The sequence below is a fragment of the Equus quagga genome, chromosome 14 (genome assembly GCF_021613505.1).
Source record: "Equus quagga isolate Etosha38 chromosome 14, UCLA_HA_Equagga_1.0, whole genome shotgun sequence".
Lineage (NCBI taxonomy): Eukaryota > Metazoa > Chordata > Mammalia > Perissodactyla > Equidae > Equus > Equus quagga.
The window spans coordinates 84,782,487-84,803,390 of NC_060280.1; the positions used below are offsets into that span (position 1 = coordinate 84,782,487).

Consider the following 20,904-nt stretch of genomic DNA (forward strand, 5'->3'; position numbering starts at 1 on the left):
CAGCGGGCAGGGAAGATGTGTGTGCACAGGCCCTGGGGTTACCTGGCTCTGTGCTGTGTGTGTGTGCGCATGTGCATGCACATGTGTGCGTGTGTGTGTGTGTGTGCACAGCACCAACCATGGCAGCACATGGTGATGCTAGAAAAGCAAGAGAACCTGACCTTGCCCCCGCCCCGGGGGGAGGAAGCGACGTCCAGGACCCCACAGGAATTACCTGGCTGCAGAGGCAGGTGCACAGGCCCAGGGGGCCCTGAGCCGGGGGCATCCACTGGGCTGTTCACTGGGGCAAAGGGGGTGCAGAGGGAGGGGTGGCCTGGGCAGGGAGACCCCGGGTCACCAGAGGCTCCTGGAGCTTCTACAGGATTGCTTCTCAGGGAGATGCTCCCAGCCTCTCGGGGCGGAGCTGGCCAGCCCTGAGGCCACAGCAGGGCTCCGTGTGACTCATTCGTCCTGGTGAAGACCCCGCAGCGGAGGCGGAGAAAGCAGCCTTTAAATATAGCTCAGCGCCATCTGATGCTGCGGGCGGCTGGCAGGAAGCCAGCGGCCGCCCGGACCCCGCCAGCCTGCTCTGCGCTGGGTCCAGACAGCCCCGCCTCCCCGCCCTCCCGCCCCTTCCCCTGCAGCCTCAAACAGCCCCCACCCCAGAGGTGAGGGCGTGTGCTCCCACACAGACACTGTGACGAGCTGGCGTCTAGAATCAGGCATTAGGAGGCCAGCCAGGTGGGGGAAAGCCAAGTCCGGCTTTACAAAGGCCTCTCTCCTTGGCCAGAGCTGGGCCATGGAAATTGCAAATTGTGCGGATGTCCCCAGCTAAGGCAGGTCAGCTCTGCCCCAGGAACTCACCTGGCAGCAAGGACACCAGACCAGACCCGGGGGGTCTGGCTGCCGGCCCCTGGCAGGGCTCCAGCCCCAGATCGGTCTTCCCAGGCTCTGAAGGCATGTGCACGACGGTGGCCCTCTGTGCAAGAGCACCGTCCACCCGACCTCTCAGCCCCGCCTCCACCTGCCCCCACTTCTGGGCTGCACTCCTCCCAAGTGTCCACCTCTCCGCACCCACTGCTCCATCCGGGGAACTGCAGCCCCCACCCAGCCAGCCCCCAGGCTCTCCGCTCAGGCACCCCACCTGACCTGCAGCCCGTGAGCTCCCCACACCCACCGGAGCCTCCTGCCTCAGCCCGCCCACCCTCCCAGACAGCAGACCTCTCACCTCCCTCCCTTGCTAGCAATTTCTGCAGCTCCTTCTACTGTACGTTAGCACGGGCTGTGCGCCAGGCGCAAGCTCAGGAGCCGGGATGCACAATGGAGTCAGCCGGGCACTGTGGGTCCCCTGGGCTCCCTGTCAGACAGAGGAGGCAGAGACCACATCAACCACCATGTCAACCAAAGAAAAGGTGCAGAAATAGAAGGAACGACAACCGGGACGTGCGCTGAGAGGGAGCAGGTGGAGGACATTGGACAGGCCAACCTTCCTCCACGGGGGAGGGAAGGTGTGGCAAGCCCGGAGGACGAGGAGTCTGGGAGGAGAAGGGGGAGCCGAGGGACATTCCATGCAGGGAAGGAAGCTCCAAGAAGGAGCAAACCGAGAGGACCGAGATGCAAGGCGCATTGTCCTCTAAACCATTTGGCCTTTACCCTGAGGGCAGTGGGAGCCACTGAGGGCTCAGGAGAGCTGGCAGCCTCAGGCTTCCATGTGTGAAAGCTCACTGACTTAGATTCAGAAGGTAGAACAGCGCATGGCGGGGGCTGGGGGAAGGGCAGAGGAGTTAGTGAATGATGACAAAGCTGTGGAGACGGATGGTGGTGACGGCTACACGACTTAATGCCACGGAACTATACACCTAAAATGGTTAAAGTGGTAAATCTTAGGCATATTTTGCCACAATTTCAAAAAGTAAAAATAGGGAGGCGGGCCCTGTGGTTGAGTGGTTAAGTTTGCGCACTCCGCTTCAGCGGCCCAGGGTTTCACCGGTTCGGATCCCAGGTGCGGACATGGCACCACTCATCAAGCCATGCTGTGGTAGGCGTCCCACGTATAAAGTAGAGGAAGATGGGCATGGATGTTAGCTCAGGGCCAGTCTTCCTCAGCAAAAAGAGGAGGACTGGCAGCAGTTAGCTCAGGGCTAATCTTCCTCAAAAAAATAAATAAATAAACAAAATGGTTAATTTTATGTTACATGTATTTTGTCTCAATTAAGAAAAGGAAAGGAGGGGCCAGCCCCGTGGCCCAGGGTTTCTCCGGTTTGGATCCTGGGTGCCGACACGGCACTGCTCATCGGGCCATGTTGGGGTGGCGTCCCACATGCCACAGCTGGAGGGACCCACAACTAAAATATACAACTATGTACTGGAAGGATTTGGGGGAGAAAAAGCAGGAAAAAGAAAAGGAAGATTTAAAAAGAAAGAAAGAAAAGGAAAAGAGATGAAAAGGGCAGAGAGACCAGCTAAGGGAGGCGGGACATATCTCCAGACCCAAGGCAATGACTGCTGATGGCGCCCAGCAAGGGCGGTGACAGCAGAGAGGGAAGCAGAAGAAACGGAGAAACAGGAGATGGTAGACGGGACCTGGCGACTGGTCAGGCGGGCAGTGGCTCATGGGATGGCTCTGTCCCATCCGCCGTCGGGTGGGGCCGTTCCGTGAGGCAGGTCCGGCCTCCGAGTCTTTGCTCCTGCTGTGCCCACCACCAGCCCGTCCATCTCAGTCCTCAGTCCCACTCGCCCTGGAGGCCCAGATGCGCCTGTTAACTGCCTCCTCCAGTGTTAACTGCCAGTCCAGCCCGTCCCAGTCCCAGAGCTGCTCCACTCTCACTCCGAATTCCTCCCACCCCTTTGCTGTCCCAGTGAGGACGTCAGCGGCACGCTGATGTTTCAGTCTCAGGCCCTTTACAGGAGGCCTCTGCACACTTCCCAAAAGAGCCAGACAGGAAACATTTTCCGTTTCGAGGGCTGGCAGTCTCTGTTGCAACGACTCAACTTTGCCTTGTCGCACAGCTTTGTCAATAAAATTTTATTTAAGGACAGCAGATGTTTGTAAATTGAAATATACTTGACATATAACATTGTGTAAATTTAAGGGGTCCAACCTGTTAATCTGATACATTTACATATGTAGTCTGATTACCATTGTAACAATAAGTAACACTTCTGCATGTCACATAATTATTCTTTCTGTTTAGCGGTTGGTTATTTCAACCACTAGTGTCTTAGCAAGACTGATGATTGTGACACAGCATTGTTGTCTGTACTCACTGTACTGGACGTTAGACTTCTAGGGTTTATTCACTACTTGTTGCAAGTTTGTCCTCTTAAACAATACCGTCTCCTGTCCCCAGCCCAGACACTGAGGTTTGAATTGCACGTAATTTTCATGTCGTGAAATGTTTGGGATTTTTTTTCAAGCATTTAAAATACAAAGGGCATTCTTAACTCGCAGGCCCCACAGGCACGGGCGACAGGCTGCACTGAGCACCCCAGCCGTCGACGGTCTCAGCACCGCGTCTTGCCCTGTGTCCACCCCTTCTAACACCACGTCAGGGAGTCCGGGAGGATTGCTCAGGTTTTTAAAAATCTATGGCTATTACAAGGATAAGAGGGATCCGTGGGGTCCTGCTGGGGCGCCTTCTCCCCCATCCTGCACCTGCGGCTTCACGGGGAGCTCCTGCCCTCGGTTCGGGGAGAGCACGACCTGCGCCTGCGGGCCCCACCTGACGGTGGACAGCTGCAGCACACAGCCCTTTCCCGGGACGTCCCTGAAGGACCGGGTGACGGGTGCCCCCTGCCCCCGGCTGATGGGCACAACTGGGGCCAGTGCACTGGGTTGTTAGCTTTACTTGGGAAGAGAAATGGCTGGACATGTGACAATATGCTGATTCATGGGCTGCGGCCGGTGGTTTGCCTGGATGGCCAGGGACTTGAAAGGAAGACAGCTGGACAATTGTGACAAGGAGGTCTGGGGAAGCAGTAGGTAGACAGGCTTCTCTGAATGGGCAAAAAGTCTGAAGACATCCGTGGCCATGTGAACGGTCACTGCTATGGTCTGAAGGCTTGTGTCCCCCTCTGGCGAAAAAGACTCTTATATTGAAATCCTAAGCTGCGAGGCGATGGTGTCAGGAGGCTGGGCCTTTGGGAGGTGATGAGGTCATGAGGGCGGAGCGCCCACGGAATGGGACCAGTGCCCTTATAGAAGGGGTCCCAGGGAGCCCGTCGCTCTCCCGCCGAGTGAGGACCCAGCAAGGAGATGCTGTCTGTGAGCTGAGAAGAGAGCTCTCCAGGCACTGGATCCCTTGCACCTCGATCGTGGACTTCCAGTCTCCAGAACTGCGGGAAATGAACGCCTGCGGTTTATAAAGCCCCGTCTGCGGCATTTTTGTTAGAGCAGCCAGAACTGACTGAGATACTCACCAAATGGCGACCTCAGCAGAGGAGGATTTTCACAGTCAAGTGGCTAGAATGCCCCATCCTGTGGACGCCCGGCGGCCTCCCTCCCAGCCACCTGTCATCACCCAATGGGTCATCGACAAAGGGTCACCAGTGGCCCCGCTGGGTGGCCATCAATAGCCATCTGGTCTACACTGTGACCCTGCTCTCACCACCGTCCGGAGTCCGCTGTTTCCAGGCGGCTCCAGTGGGCAGGCAGCCGGCGGCCACCCTCCCACAGCCCGGAGCACGGCCACGGTGCAGGCGTGGCTCACAGGTGGGAGGCCGGTACCTGGAAGGAGCCGGGGATGAGCACCGGCTGGCTCCTTCCCGTCCCCCTGCCTGCGCTGCCTCCCACCACAGACCCTTGGCAATCCTTTTCCTTGATGCCAGAGCAGAAGCCGGCAAGACTGACATTGGGTGAGTTGGTTTCTTTTTCAACTGAGGTAAGACTCACAGAACATAACATTAACCAATAACCATTTTAAAGCGTCTGATTCAGTTGAGTACATTCACAATGCCTTGCAATTATCACCTCTATCTAGTTCCAGAACATTTCCATCATCCCAAAGGAGACCTCGCACTCATTACAAGGTCCCTCCCCATCCCCCCTCCTCCCAGCCTCTGGCAACCACGTATCTACTTCCTGCCTCTGCATGTGCCTGTGCTGGACATTTCCTACAACGAGGTCACACAGTCTGTGGCTTTCTGTGACGGGCTTCGTTAGCCGAGCGTGATGTTTTCCACGTTCCTCCGCAGTGTAGCCTGCATCAGAGCTTCCTTCATTTTTATGGCTGAATAATATCCCGCCACTTGGAGGACCACGTTGCGTTTATCCTTTCATTGTTGATGGACCCGTGGGCTGCTTCAACCTTTGCGCCGTCGGGAAAAGTGCTCCTATGAACACTCCTGTGAAAGAAGGTGTCTGAGGGCCTGCTGTCCATTCTTTGGGGTATGGTGGCTCACTTTTTTTACTTAATATAGCAAGGACATCCCAGCGCAGGCTGGCTCTGCACCCATTCTCTGCCGGTCTGCATGGAGCTCAGTAACTGTGTGTGGAATGAATCAGGAAACCAGCGCATCGATGATGCATCAGTGTTTAGACGACACTTTCCTCAGCATGCTGCCGTTTGTGTTGGCGAAGGAGCTGGTGGCTCAGGCAAGGGCCTTAAACGCATCAGTGGGTTTGGGGGGCAGGGAGCGCAGACCCAGCTGAGCCCAGCAAAGCTGACGGGGGATAGAGGGTCTGCTTCCCCAACTCAGGGACCCAAGTGCTTTTCTGGAAAGGTCACAACCTTACAGTCTCACACTAGGGGACAGAAGGCACAGGGTGCAGGGGTTCCCCCAAGACAACTGCCCAGTCGGCCAGGCCAGCCTGAGGCGGAGGCAGCGTCCACTCAGGAGGGTGTGCCGAGACCCACGTGCCCCGAGTCCTGCAGGGCCGCCTCCTGCCTGGCCGCCCACCTGCCCCGTCCACACTGCGGACGCTGGAGGAAGCAGATGGTCCGGAGGTGCCCGCGGACGAGCTCCCCCTCAAGGATGGGGAGGAAACACACAGGCGCCCGCTCCAGCCCCGCCTCTGGGCCGCAAGACCATGTTGCTCCATCACGGCCACAGTCAGAAGCCACACACACTGGCACCACCCTGCTCTGCCAACAGCCCCCCAAAGATGGGGAACCCCTCTGTCCAGCCCAGAGATCAGCGAACATCTGGAAGAGCCAGCTCTGGCCCACGTGTGGCCTCGCAGGTCGTGGCGACAAGCCCGCGCTGCGGTGGGCGCTGGTGGACCAGCGTGACCGTGCGCGCTTCACGTGCAAAGGCCGAAACTGTGATTTCAAGGATGTTTACATTTCACAGAATGCTCTTCTTTTGTTTTCAACCGTCTAAAAATGTAAAACTCCTTCTGAACCCGAGGGCTGTGCAGAGGACCAGCACATGTGGCCAAGGCTGTGGTTTGGCTGTGAGTCATCCGGCCGTCACCTCGACACGCACTGGGCCTGCAGGGTGCTGCGCCGACGACCGACAGCGGGTGTGATCACGGCCACCGCAGGCCGGCTTGGCAGCCAGCTGGGCCAGCAAGCAAACCCTGGCACTTTTGCTTCCTTCCTGAGCCACCTCAGTAAAGTCACTTAACCTCTCTGGGCGTCGGGTTTTCACACATAAATGATCCTAGTCGTGAAGACTGTAAATGCGACCGGCACTGTGCGGGGCGCGCCTGCCCCCGTTTTCCCCACTCTGTCTCCAGCTCCCAGGACCCCTGGGCAAACCCTGTTTTTAAAAGGGAGAAGGCAGGAACCTTGGCTCATTGCCTGGCCTCACTCTTCAAGGCCACGGGGCCAGCACCAGGTGCTCCCAACCACACTCGCACTCTGGTCCTGGACTCTGAGACATTCCGCGCCCATGCTCACTTCCGCCTTCCTGCCCAAGCGCCGTTCAGGGGAAAAAATCCCATGAGAGAAGGGTGAGGAAGGTGAGAGGAGGAGGGAGACAGCTGGTGTGCCCGTGTCAGACGGGCCTCCAGGGTCCTGGTCATGATGGGGACGCTAAGAAGGCCAAGAACGAGCCCACCACCACCCCGAACAAGCTCCCCACCGCCCTGCAGCCTGCTCCTCTCCCTGGCTCGCCACCTCCGTGAGTCACCCATCTGGCAGCTGCTGGCCCGGAACCCGGGCGGGCTGGGCTGTGAGTGGGCAGGGGGCTAGAGACCTACATAAGCCTCTGGTTTCTCCTCCGCACCCACAGGGCCCCGGGGCTCAGAGCACACGCCCGCCTCAGCCCAGTCACTCCGAGGCAGGTGGGGCTGCCTGGCCTCCGGCTGCTGTGGTCACCGCCCAGCTCTGGGAACAGGAAGGAAGAGGCTGCCTGTCTCACCCACGGGGCCTGGGAAGCCACCACCCCTCTCTCAGGCAGGGGGGACACGGCCCAGACTGCTGGCCCCGATGGCCCCAGCCTCCCCAAGATGCCAGCACCTGTCAATCACCGTCACCCCCAGGACTCGGTGGCACACACACAGACACACACACGCGGTGTTACTTTGCAGGTGGGCACGTGGGTGGCAAGGCAGGACAGTCAAAGGCAGGTGGCAAGCCTGTCCCCCACCCCGCCCCACTCCACCCCCAACATCCAGCCACATCTGTGGACGGTCATGGCTGCCACCGCTGCGGGAGAAGGCCCTGCTGGTACCGAGTGGTGGAGGCAGCGCCCACACAGAAGCATCTGGCCCAAATGTCTGCGGGGGAGACCCGGGCGTGTGCCTGGGTTCAAGGCCAGGCTCTGGCCCTTTGAGCTGTGAAGACGACACAGAGCGGCAGGCGTCTGACCTCGCTGTGCCTCCGCTCCCTCCAGGTGCATGAGGGCGCTGACACTGTAGTGCGCTTCTGTCTCGAGGATTCCGAGAGTCCATATGAGTGAGGTGCTGAAACCAATAGGCATGGCTGTGATGACTGTTGTCATTCTTAGACTTCAGGCTCCAGGCCCCACAGATCTGAATTCGAATCTGACACTTCTCAGCCAAGCCTGGACAAAGGCTGTGGCTGCCTGTCTCGGGGTCACCGGGGGAAACAAACCAGCTCCTGACACAGCCTCGGAGGGCCCAGCAGCACCCAATCCTGGAAGGGGCATTCGGGGGCATCAAGTCTTCTGGGTTCTGATTCCGAGGATGTCACGGTGACAGGATGGGATGGGCTCAGGTGCAACAGGCGCTGGAGGGGGACGACTGGAGTGGGTGGGGATGGTCCCCGCTGCAGAGGGCACCTGTGGCCTGGCCACCCGGACGGCTGCTGGCAGGAGGTCAGCAGAGTGTCTGTTGGAGCTGGGGATCCTTTCTGAGCTTTCTAGAAGGTACAGGCCAGCTCCAAAAAGGGGAGGCCACCGGGAGCAGGGGACAGGTACACAGGGTAACTCAGGACAATGAGAAGGAAGCTCAGCCCTTTGGAGAGTGGGGCAGAGAATTCCCGGGAGCCGTGTGTGTGTGTGTGTGTGTGTGTGTGTGTGTGTGTGTGTATGTGTGTGTGTCTGTGTGTGTCTTGTGTGTGTCTGTGTGTGTGTGCTTGTGTGTGGCTGTGGGGAACCCGCTGCGCCCAGACCCAGCTCAGAGCATTGAGATAAAGGCTGCCAGCCCAGTCTGACAAGAAACTCAGGTTTGGGCTGGGCCACGTGGCCCTGGGGCCGATCCTGGCTCCAGGATCCAGGGACAAGGCTTGCCTTGTTTCCAGGGAACTGCTGGGAGGTCAGGGGCCTCGTGTGTCCCCCTCCCACAGATGTCCAGAGAGTCCTGAGAAAGATGGACAGGACCGGGGAGAAAGGAAGGAGGCGGTGGAAACGAGGACGGCCACCACACCAGGAGACACAGGAGGGCCTGGAGCAGCCAGGACTAGGTTCGTGCCGGAAGGGCAGGGCAAGGCGGAGGGCCGGGCAGGGGCTCAGGTGGAGGCTGACCGGCAGGGGGCTGGCCTGAGGCCCGGGCCCCTCTGGCCCCTAACCCGCCCCTGTGGGACAGGGCCCTCCCCGGCGCCCGCCAGCCAGCCCGCCCTCGAGTCTAAAGGGCGAAGGCACGAGCGTTTCTGTCCCAGACGCCAGCCAGCGAGGGGCTGGCAGCAGGCTTTCCAGTCTATCGGTTTGATTTTGCTCAGTAAATAGTGATCACCAAAAAAAGGCCACACCCAAACCAGCTTTGTCCTCCTCAAGCCTGTGGGCACGAATTGGCCCTGGAGGTGTATTCACCCTGAGGCAGGAGAAAAGATGGTACAGAGTCACTCAGTAAGTGGGTGTGAAAAAGCTGGAGAGGGACCATGGGGGACGGTCAGCCTCGGATTCGAGGAGAGGAAGGAAAAAAGCCGTCTACTGGTGGCAGGAAGGCCTGGGTGTGGCTGTCACCACCCTGAGCTCTGCTTGTCTGTGAACAGGAAACGAACAGGGTACATACACACACAGACACACACAGACACACACAGAAAAAGTCCACCCGCCCACCCGAAGGACCCTACCCAACCCTGCCCCCAAACCCAGGAGAGGAAGAAAAACAATGGACTTCATTTTACTGGGCACAGATGGCTCTGTGCCTCAGTTTCCCCATCTGTAAAACGAAGCCGGTGAAAGTGCCACTTTAATTCTGACCCAGGCTGCCGTGAGGGTTGACTAAGTGAATACAGTCATGTGTCGCTTAATGGTGGGGGCACGTTCTGAGAAATGCATCGTTAGGTGACTTCATCGTTGTGAGAACGTCACAGAGGGCATGTACACACATCTAGGTGGGACGGTGCTCATCTTGTGGGACCACCATCCACCGGTGACTGAAAAAGTTGCTATGTGGCACATGACTGGACGTGTGAGGAGCCGAGCACGGGACCTTCTCACAGGAAGCATCAATAAATGTCATCACTTCTTTTTTATTTTTTCTTTTTGGCAAAGAAGATTGGCCCTGAGCTAACATCTGTGCCGATCCTCCTCTATTTTGTACGTGGGACACCACCACAGCGTGGCTGATGAGTGGCCCTAGGTCCATGCCCAGGATCCGAGAACCCCAGGCCACCAAAGCACACCGTGTGAACTTCACCACCATGCCACCAGGCTGGCCCCTGTCTTCACTTCTCATATGGAGGAGTGTTGTTTGGTCTCTAGCTAACCGGAAGCCCCCGGGGCCGGATGCTGAGTCTCCCGGGGCCTCAGAGGCTCTCCGCGGTGGCGGCTTCTGAAGAGGGCGCTTCTGTAGGGGAGGAAGACGTTTCCTCTACCGGCTCTGGGTCCTTCTGCTGGCCAACGGCAACAAAGTAAATTCACATGAGACAGAATAACAGGAGAAAATGAAACAAAGCTTGATAACACGTATTCACGGGAGAGGTTCAGGCAACCTGAGCAACTCAGCCAACTGGCCGAGGCTGCCTGTTTAAGCATCTCCAGCTGCAGACAAGGGGGACGCTGGGGCAGTGGTTTCGGTCTTCGAAAGGGAGGAAGGCAACGCACGTGGAAATGGAAAAGCAAATGTTTGGTAAATAGAACTTTGCTAAGAGTGGGCTCAGCGAGGGTGCTCCCAGTCTACCGCAACCCAGAGTTATCTGCGGTGATGGCCTGTCCTGGGGACAGGCCTTTATTTTAAATTTCTTTTAGGCAGTTAGTGGGGAAAGGCAAGCCTTTATTGTCTTCAGCTCAGAACAGGCTGCATACCAGAGTGGCGCATCTTGCATCTCGGGGTGGCCTGCCCTGAACCCCATCACTTCTCAGGCTGGTTCTGCAAACAGAAGGCACATTACATGAACCCTCAGTCAACACGGGGCTAACTGCCCGGCCTGTCCACCCAGGGCTCCAAGAAAGAGCAAGGTGTTTTCAAGACCCACAGCTCAGCTCCCCGCCCCCCCCCCCCCCCCCCCCACCCCCCGGTCCAGAGGACCACCCTGAGCTCCTGTCAGGCCCTTGGGAGAACTTCCCAAACTGGAGGAAACTGAGGCACAGACCGCCAAGGGAACTGGCTCAGGAGGTCACCTCAGGTAACCCATCAGGGCAGCTGGGACAGTGACTGGCAAACTTAGCTGTACCTAGGACTTGCCTAGGACGCCTGGGTCCCCTGCCTGTCGCCCCCCCCCCCCCCCCCCAGAGATCCAGGGAACCCTCAGCGCCCACTGCAGAGGCTTCTCCCCGGCTGGCCACGCCCCGTCCCCTGGCTTCACAAGCCTTAGCCTCACAGGGGAAAAGAAACAGACCCTGTGACTCCACGCAGGAGGGCAAGGTCTGCATTCGCCTCCCCTTTCCCGGTCACCTTTGCAAGACAAGAGCTGGAAGCAGAGAAAAAGGGCTGCACGTTTGCCTGCTCGTCAACGCCCTCGCGCCTCCCCCTCCCCCCAGCCTGGGCCTCGGAGCTGCCTCGCAGCTGCACCTGGAGGCAAGGGTTAACAGGAAGCGCCGGGCGTCCTCCAGCCACAGAAGCCCATTGTTCTCCAGCTGGTCCCCTCCCCTTGTCCAGGAAGACCCTCCGGGGAGCCCCTTCAAAAGGGCTGACCGACAGCTCCAGGCAGCAGGCCAGCCGGTCAGGAGGGCGAGTGCAGGAGGAGGAAGCCCGCTGGGTGTGGGCCGGGGCACAGCTGTCACCACTGCCTCTCGGGGGTTTCCAAGGGGGGGGGTTCAGACTTGCGTGCCCTGCGGGGGGCAGCCCTCCCCCACAGTCCCCATCTGGAAGCCAGAAAGCTTTGATCTCGAGCCTCTAGGTACAACGTAAGCCCCTGCCTCCCAGTACCCGGCCCTCCACCACCCCCCCAGCATCTCTGGGTCAGAAAGTTTCACACTCCACCCCTCCTCGTCTGATCTGATCTCAGATCTGCCCCGCTCCAGGCCCTAACTGTCAGCTTTTTCTGATTAGCAGACTCTGGCTCCTGTGCTCTGGCCGGGCGGCCTGGATGGGGCGGGGGAGGAAGAGGAGAGCTGTGAGCAATTCCCTGGGAGCCTCTGGGGGCGGGCAAGGCGGGGGCTTGGAGCTGGCAACCAGATGTGGGTGGACAGGCTGAGGGGGAAATTAACTGGTACCAGTCGGGGTGGCGTGGCGGGCAGGAAAGACAGGACCTCAGGGGTCCCCGCCAGGCACATAGGTGCTGGAGGGAGGGTGGCGGGACAGTGAACACTGAGATTACTTCTTAACTGAGAATAAACAACGTGCTGGGGGAGGAGGTGGATCTGGGGCCCACTGGGCCAGGACACTGGAAGGCAGCAAGAAATAAAAGGGGCAGAGGGGGACAGCGGGATGGTGGACCCAGGGGCACTTCTGCTGAGAGGGGCTGCAACGAAAGGGGCAGGCAGGGAGCTGGCCTTGGGAGGCCTCAGGTCTGGAGATGAAGGTCGAGGGCCTCAGCCCCTGGGCTCAGCTCTCCAGACCGGACACTGCTGTGAGGGTGCAGGGCTCCCTGGACACGAGTGGGGGCTTCAGCAGCCTCCACGCCAAGGGTGGAGAGCGCGAGCCGGAGACTCGGGCAAGCTCCATCTCCCTCCTGCTTCTTGCGCCGTTGACCTGATTCCCGCGCGGCCCCGAGGGTCTCAGGATGCGGAAGGGCAGGCGCGGGGCGAGGGGTCCAGGCATCCGGGTTCTGGGAAGCGGCCAGGGCAGCGCGCAGGCCGGGCCGGAGGGCGGGGGGCGGGGCTCTATTTGCATGCCCCGCCCCGCCTGTGATTGACACCCAGACCGCTCCGCCCCGCGCCCTGGCCAGCGACCCACCCGAGCGTCCCGCCTCGGACGTCAGTTTCCCGGCGGAGATCGGGGCCCGCCCAGCCGGGCCTGCGCCGTCCCCCTCCGGCCGCCGGCCTCGCCCAGGCTTCTGGGAGCGGGGAAGCCGGTCTGGGCGCTGCTTCTGGGCTGGTCCTGACCTGTGGCCTGGCCCCTTCCCAGCTCCGCGGAGGCTGAACTGGGGCGCCTGTCCCTGGGGTCCTGCACAGCGAGGGCAGGGATCTCGGGAGAGGAGACACGACCAGGGCCGTCCTCTACTTGCTCTCCTGCAGGGCGATCCTCCCTGGGCCTCAGTTTCCCGGTCTGTAAAAAGCAAACATTAAAAAGGATCGACCTCAAAATGCGTCGTTCATTCACAAAAACTGCTTAGTAAGCACCTGCTAGACTCCTCTCTGTCCTCATGGGGGCCGCAGGCTGGAAGAGGACAAATCCAGAAACAAATGTAAAACGGCAGTTGCGATAAATACTGCAAAAAAAAAAAAAAAATAGCTCTTTATCTGCATGTCAATAAATATAGGGGTCTTAGACCAAAATGGGAGGCAGACGGGAACGCTTCCCTGATGACTTGTGCCCTTGTTCTGAACTGACCTAACTAGACGAATAGTGAAAAGTTTTAGGAGGATCAGCGTATGCAAAAGCCCTGTGGCTGGGAAGATTGAGGAAGCTTGAGGAACAAACAGCAGGTCCCTGCAGCTGAGAGTAATGCAAGATTAGGCCAGAGACGATGGGCTGGGCCCAGACTGAGTTGGGCCTTTCACAGTTTCGTCACTCCTCCAGAAGCGGAAATTTCCTCACTCCAGGACAGTGGGCAAAGCGATTCAATGTTCTTCCAATAACAGGGAATGAATCCCTGGGAATCTCTCCCTTTTCAGCTTTCAGTCCTCAGCTAGACTTCTGACTGAGGCCAGTCTCCTGCCTGTAGTAACCAGGTGTCCTGAACTTGCTAACCTTCCTTTGTGACTAAGTCTAAGCCTGGAACCTCACACTGGCTACTGTTTCAGCAGGATCTTATGACATTGTTTCATTTTCATTGTAACCTTTATGAACTGTTACTTTCTAAGTATGGTGAGTGATTAACAAGGGGGTTAAGTTAAAAAAAATTAGATAAATAATAGTACAGTTGTTACACAGAGATGATGAAAATCTTGACAGTTAATTGTCTGAGGTTTGGGAAGTTCTATTCTAAGAGCCATAGGAAGCCATTGATTAAATGAGCTAATAAAATATTAAGCATTTAACACCTGCTTACCCCAGACAACCTCATTTACTCATTCAGGCCTGGGCTGGGCTTTTGTGAAACTGACATTCGAATGAGGACACAGATGCTAAACAGAATGTAAACATACCCTTTCAGCCAGTGAGCAGTGCTCTAAGGAAGGCTGAGCAGGGTCAAGGAGCAGAGCGGCAGAGGGGGTGCTATTTTAGATCAGGTGGCCCAACAAGGCCTCTTAAGGAGGTGATATTTAAGCAGAAACCTGAAGAAGTGAGGATGAACTTGTGGGTGTCTGGGAAAAGAGCGTTGTGGGCAGAAGGACAGCAAGTGCAAAGGCCCTGGGGCTGGAACACCCTTGGCCCGTTCTTCAAGCATAAAGTAGGCCAGTGTGGGTGAAGCAGTGGGGAGCTGGCAGGATGAAACGATCCAGTTTGCATTTCATAAAATCGGTGAGCAGCTGCTGTGGAGAGCAGATTGTCGGGGCAAGGGCCAGGAGGAAGCCGCTGCCCTAATCCAGGTGAGAGACGATGGCAGCTCACACCAGGTGGGAGCCATGAGTGTGGGGAAAGCTCGCAGTGCGATGAGAGGTCAAGTTGATAGCACCCGTGACTGGACAGGGTGAGGGTAGGAGACAAAGGGAGTCAAGGAGGATCCCTCAACTGGAAGAGCTGGCAGGAAATGGCAAGAATCCTTTTTGGGTCCTGCATGTGCGACACACCTTAGCCGCCCACTGGGAGATGTGGGGAGGGGCTCAGGCAGAGGTCTGGAGGTGGGGGGAGGTCCAGGATAGAGACCCAGCATCCTGGCAGCATTCAGAGGCCTCAGACTGAGGCTGCCGAGGGGGAGTGTAGACAGCAGAGGCCCAGGGCCTGAGGCAGGAGGAAACCTGGGGGTGGGGGGGGGGGGGCCTGGGGGGGGGAACGATCAATTCTGTCAACTCAGATCAATTAGGATTTGACTGAACTCCGGAGCTGGGAGGGAAGGCACCCCCTGTTCACACTGAGCCGCTGGAGGGGGCAACTATTTTTCCAGCACACACTTTCCCATACATACATATTCATGTCGCTGTGTGTGATTCCAAATGACCAGCACTGTTGTCACTCCAGCCTCTAACAATAATGCAAAGTGACTTTCTGTGTGCCAGGCGCTCCACTAAGCACTTCACAGGTATTATTTTGCTGCATCTTCACAACGCACCTAAGAGGCAGGGATATGACTGCCCACAGTTTACAGCCAGAGAAACTGAGGCCCAGAGAGGTGAAGTGATTTGCTCCAAGCTGCACAGCAAACAAGTCAAGCTGGCTGGCTGGCTCTGAAGCTGGGCTCCTCAGCCCACGGTGTCCAGCAGCTGGCCTTCGTGTCACTCAGCATCCGGGTTCTGAGTTACCTCCATGTCCCAAGCATGCACATGTGTCTAGCGCAGGCCTTTCCTCCCCTGGGCAGCAGCTGCAGAGTCAGCATTCAGCAGGCCAGGCCGGCTGGATGGGCACGTAGGATGTTTGTGCCCATTTTGGACGGCACTGCAGGCCCGAGGTTCCTGGGGAATCCACTGGTCACGGGATATGTGACATTGTTCACAGCTATTGTCCGATCCATCTCTCCGCAGAGGGCCTGTGCCAAGGCCCAGTGCCACGTGATGATGTGAAAACGCCAGGCTTCATCAATGTGGTCCTGACAATTTTCGATTGTGCCTCTTCCGATGGGTGACGTGGGGCTGGTGGAGGGGTGTATCTTAATAGGATGAGTGTGTGTGTGTGGGTGCTTGTCCTGTCTCCCACGCATCATCCCCAGCCCCTAGCCCCGTGGCCCGGCCCAGGAAACCCCCAGGCAGCCGGGCGGGGGCGGGGGTCGGCCAAGCCGCTTCCCGCGGAAGGAAGGGCCCGGCGGTTCCGGCGACAGGATGCGCGGTGAGGCCCCCTCCCCAGCCGCCGGGGACTTCCCGGGCCGGGCAGGTTCGCGGGGGAGTTGCTCGCACGCGGACGCCTTGAGCCACCGCTGAGAGTGTCCCCACGTCCCACTGGGGAGTTGCGGGTCAGCACCCCGAGTGGGTGGCGCTAAAGTCTCCCACGTTCCCCGGGAAGGAATCAGGCGGCGACGGAGGCGAGCTGGGCCGGATTCCCTGGGGAACCCTGAGGGAGGCGGGGAGGGTGGAGGAGGCAGGAGCGGAGCGTCGGGCGGGGGCGGGGGCGGCCCGCCCTCCACCGCAGCCTCCTCCTCCTCCCCTCCCGCCTTGGGGTCAGGCCCCCGGGGTCTCAGGAGGCCCGCGGCGCGGAGCCAGCCGTCGGGAGGCGGGGCGCGCGCTTTCCCGGCGCCTCCCGCCGCCCCCGCTCCCCGCACCTGCGGCTTCTTTGTCCTCCCGACAGCCACTCGCCAATGCCCCGGGGCGACGCCTGCAGCCCTTCTCCTAAACCAGCATCGGGTAAATTCGGGGGAGTTTTTCCTCTGGGATAGCTAACCTGGAGCTGGGGTGGGGCCGGAGCAAATCACTGGGGCTCCCACGGGCATCTCTAAACCTCCAGCCGCCTCGCGGAGGCTCACTTCACCAAAGAGGAAACTGAGGCTGGGAGCGCACCTCCCCTCCTGAGCCACACGATTATGCCGCCAGAGCCTGGAACCAGGGCCTAAGGGGCGCTCCAAAGTGCAGCTGCTCAGCTCCCCCCTCGGGCCGTGAGACCCCCGCCAGAGCGCATTCAGTGGGTCTTCGGAGGAGCGGTCCCCCAACTCTGCTTGGGGTACTGTACCCACCAGTATCCCCCCCAAACAGCCGAACTCGGAAAGCCCTCTCCCCACCCCCAGTTCTAGGGGAATTCCTAAGGAACCCCCAAATGTGAGAGCTCAAAGGACTCAGAGCGCCCGGGAGCCTCGCACGGAAGTGCTATGGCAAAGAAAAGGGGGCCCAGCCCCCCCGCCCACGTGGTAGCCGGTCAGACCGGTTTCTGGGGCCCCAGCAAGCCGCCGCCACCTCCTGACCCCTTCACCCCGCCCCTCCCCCGCCAGAGAGGAAAACAAGACGGGCAGCACAAGCTTTTGATTCAAATGGTCTTTATTTGTCTATCTGGCGTTCCTAGCAAAAGACCAGATAGATGGAGTTAGAATCCACCAGAGTAAACAGACCCTCAGACGCGCTGACAAGACTCTCCTGTCCCCAAACTGGCCCGGGCTCACGAGAGACCGGGCCCGGTCCGGCCTGACAGCGCCCTAACACCCACCCCCCTCCATTTGTGATTCAGACCAGGAACGTCTAGGTTGATCGTGTCGGTGTGTCCGAGGGACGGTCACGCTGGAGACTGTGACCGTCTTCCCACGTCTAACGCAACCGAAGAGAAAAAGTTTCGCCTGCAATTACAGCAGCCCCCACCACCGCCGCAGGCGCAGGGGCGCGGGGCCGAACCAGCAGCACGCGGGGGCGGCGTGACTCAGGCCGCCCGCCTCCCATCCCCCAGGGCGGGCCGCACCCCAGACCCTCCTCCCAGGCCCCACACCCCCGCAAGGCAACAGGAAGCGCCCACGTCCGCCCCATGACGCAACCGTGACCGCTTGCACAAGTATGTCACTGGAGGGGGAGGGGCGGGCCAGAAATTCTCGGAGATCGGAGATGCCAACACCAACTACCGAAAAACCTGGAAGGGGCAGCACGGCCCCCAGTGAAAAACTCAAGTCCGACCCTGGGCAGTTGAAACACCAGGCCTCCCTTCTCCCAGTCCCAGGAGAGGCCGAGGTCCACGTCCCGGTGCGTTCGGATAACACCTGCGGGCGCGCCGGGTCTCGGCGGAAGGCGCCCGCGCCCCGGCTCAGGCTCCTCGGCGCCAACGCCGCACGCGCTTGGCGACGGCTCCCCGGGGGCAGAGTCCCTCTCCGGGCCTCTCGGCAGCCCCGGCGGCGGCTCCTCTCCACGGTTTCCGCGGGCGCTCTCCCGGGGGCGGGCCTCGCCTCGGGGCCACGCACTCAGGCCGACGGCTCGGCCGCGCTCTGGGCTCCGATCGCGCCGCTCGGGGGCCCTCAGAAGGCCACCACGGCCCGCACCAGCACGTTCAGCATGCTGTCCGCCGGGCGGCAGGCCGGCTTCGCCTCGCACGCCGGGGGCGCCGTCGGGGGCGCGGCGGGGGTGCAGTTCAGGAGACCGGAGAAGCGCCGCTGCAGGACGCGCGCCAGGTTGGGGAAGGCGCCCTCGGCTTGTGCCGGAGGCGGCTGCAGGCGATCGCGGAGCTCCGAGGAGAGCCCTTCCTCCGCCGCCGCCTCCTCTAGACGGGCTTTCTTGCTCGGGACCAGTCCAGCGTCCCCGCTGTCGCTCAGGCTGCTGCTCCGCCGCTTGCGGCTGACTTTGGCGGGGCGCGGGGCACAGCGGGCGGGGTTCTCCTCGGCTCTCGGCGCCTCCTGCGTGTCCATGGGCTCCGGGAAGGGCTGCGCGCCGTCGGGGGCCGCTGCCTCGGCCGCGGCGTGCGCTTCCCGCGGGGGGTGCAGGCGAGGCTCAGGGGAGGGGGCGGGCGGCAGGGGCGGCTCGGACTCGTGGGCGTCCACCTTGGCCGAGAGGTAGACCTCCCGGGCGCTGCGCATGACCAGCGACAGCTGCAGACTCCGGTGTAGCCGCAGGCCGCCGCGCTGCATGCGCGAGTGGTACATCTTCCACACCGACAGGGTCATGATGCGCTGCGCCTCCTTCTGCACCTCCATGGCGGCTCGACGGCGGGGCCTCGCGGGCTGCGCGGGACAGGGAGCAGGTGCACTCGGGACTCCGCTCTCGCTCGCGCCGAACGCCCGCCCCCCGCCGGGACTCCGCTCCGACGCTCTGCCCCGGCCTCCGCCACCCGGGCCCTTTTATACCCAGAGGGAAGTCCCGGAGCCGCCCCGCCCAATCAGAGAGCCGCATCCGGGCTTTCCAGCGCGCCGAGGCTCCAGCCTCCTTAAAGCGACAGGGTGGAATTTACCGAGCGGAGCAAAGGGACGGGAACCCGGGCGAGGGGGAGCGTGCCCCAGTCCACGCTGAGCCATCGGGGAGGAGGGGGTGTCTCCTTTCTCGGAGCCCCCCAATGCGCCCGCGCGCAGGCTCCGGAGTGGGCACCAGGGCCCACCCACGTGCTTGCCTCTGGCGGCCCCAGCGGGTCATAGGCGGCAAGTTTCCCTGGGCACCCGGGAAGACCCGGGTAGGAGTCGGTACGTCCCCCGTGGGCAGTTCCTAGCATCCTGCAGGCGCCTGATGATTTTTGAATCAATAACGATTCTAACGCTTATTCAGCGTTTATTACGTGCCAGGTGCTTTTAAGGGCTTTCCTTTCGCAAATACCTCATTGACCCCTCAGCTCCACTCCGCGGAGAGCACCGTTAGACCTCATTTCTCCAAGTGGGGAAACCGAGGTGGAGCGACTCGTCCACTATTTGCTAAACGCATCAATGCGCCACTGCGGTGAAAGGGGACCACGGGGGCCTCCAGCTCTGCCGTCTCTCCGGCGCACGCCAGCCCTGCTCACTCCCCTCGTCTGTAGCCAGTAAGGAGGCAGGCAGCGCCGCTGGCTCCAGGGCAAAGCTGCCCACTCCACGGGCGGCGGACGTCTGCAAACACGAGCGCCGCCCGGGCTGCCGTTTCTGCGCTCAGCACTGCGCATCGCCCCCGTTTGCCTCGGCCCGAGCTCCACGGGTGGGTTTGGCGCTCGCAAGGCGGAGGAACCGGCCGGCCGCACGCCCGTCCGCGGGCACACGTGGTTGCCACCCCCAGCCGACGCTGCCGTGCCCCGCCTTTGCGCCCCGGGAGGCATGCCTAGGGTAGGAGCTGGAAACTTGAACAACGCAGAGACAAATTGAAAACATCGGCCCCGCCCTCCGCTACGCGCTAATGCTCCAAAAAAACCTGTTTCCAGTTCCTCCAAAAAAAAAGAAGATGCAAACTCGTTCGGATAGCTCTGTCCATTCGTGGCGCGGGCCCTTTAAGGGGAGGCTCCGCCCCGCTGACTCTCGCGCGGAACCTTCCCGCCACAGCATTCGCGAGACTTCCAGAACTAAATTCGGAAGCAATGACGCAGGGCCAGCGCGCGAGCCGCTTCCGGCTGCCCATATAAGGACAGGGGCGGGGCTCTCCGTGCCCGCAGCGGCCGGCTTCTTCCGGGCGGGAGGGGGCCCCCGGCAGGAGCCCGCGGCCTCGGGGCCAGCGTCCACGCGGGCCGGAGGGGAGAGGGAGGTTTCGCTTCCTTCCCTCCGGAGGCCAGGAATGCCTGACGCCCCTCCGGGAAAGCCGCCGCCGCCGGGGAGGGGCGACCTCAGGGCTCCCACCGACGCCATCTCCCCGAGACCCAACACAAGGGGCAACGCACTGCGGACCCCTTCATCTCTGTTCCCCCAAGCAGATCCCACCGTTACTTCCCCCCTACGAGGTCCCTCCCATATATTCCTGCTCTTTCCCCCAAATCGATGCTCTCAGGCACCCCTGGCGCCCGCTCAGGTCCCGCCCCCCAACCCCGCACATGGGAACTCGACCATTATTCTCTCTTCTGAAAGATCCCTCCAAAAACTCCCCAGTGAGGGATCCCGCCACACGCCACGGCGACCCGCTGAGAACGCCCCCATCCCCGACCCCACGAGCCTGCACCATGGCATCGCCAACCCAGGCGCCAGCTCTGAGACCCCACACAGGGACTCGGACACGCGCAGGGGCGGCCCTCGAGGGCTGCTCCAGACACCCCGCCCGCCCTGCATCGGGAGATCAGGACCCCGCTCAGGCGCTGGCTGCCCCCGCAAAAGACTGCTTTCCCGGAGACCCCACACAGGACTCCTCCGTCACACAGGAGGCGACCTTAGGAGTCCCTCCCCAGACGGAGACCCCACACGCGGAGGGCTTCCCTGCAGACCATCCATCCTCAGAGCCACCCCCACAGCCCCTCATGCACCCAGAAGGACCCCACCCCCAGAAGCAGCTCCGGGGCCCCACTCACTGCACCCCGCCCCGGGACGACCTCGAGGCGCCCCTCCTCCGCAAGGAAAATGAGGAGGAGGGGAGAGTGCGGCAGAACCCCGCCCCGGGGTACGCCCGCGCCTCCCCCCACCACGAGGAAGGTGCCCCTCCGCCCCCCTCTCCGCCCCTGTGCCG

At 60.7% G+C, this 20,904-nt stretch overlaps 1 protein-coding gene across 1 annotated transcript; it reads right to left on the reverse strand.

Moving 5' to 3' along the window:
- Positions 1 to 16,854: 16,854 nt before the first annotated feature.
- IER2 (immediate early response 2) lies at positions 16,855 to 18,636 on the reverse strand. The gene has a single exon (XM_046638031.1). The coding sequence runs from the start codon at positions 18,498 to 18,500 to the stop codon at positions 17,829 to 17,831; it is 672 nt and encodes a 223-aa protein (XP_046493987.1). The 5' UTR covers positions 18,501 to 18,636; the 3' UTR covers positions 16,855 to 17,828.
- Between the last annotated feature and the right edge of the window lie 2,268 nt (positions 18,637 to 20,904).

Excerpts from the sequence above, each read along its gene's own strand:
- IER2 (XM_046638031.1), bottom strand. The coding sequence starts at position 18,500 with ATGGAGGTGCAGAAGGAGGCGCAGCGCATCATGACCCTGTCGGTGTGG.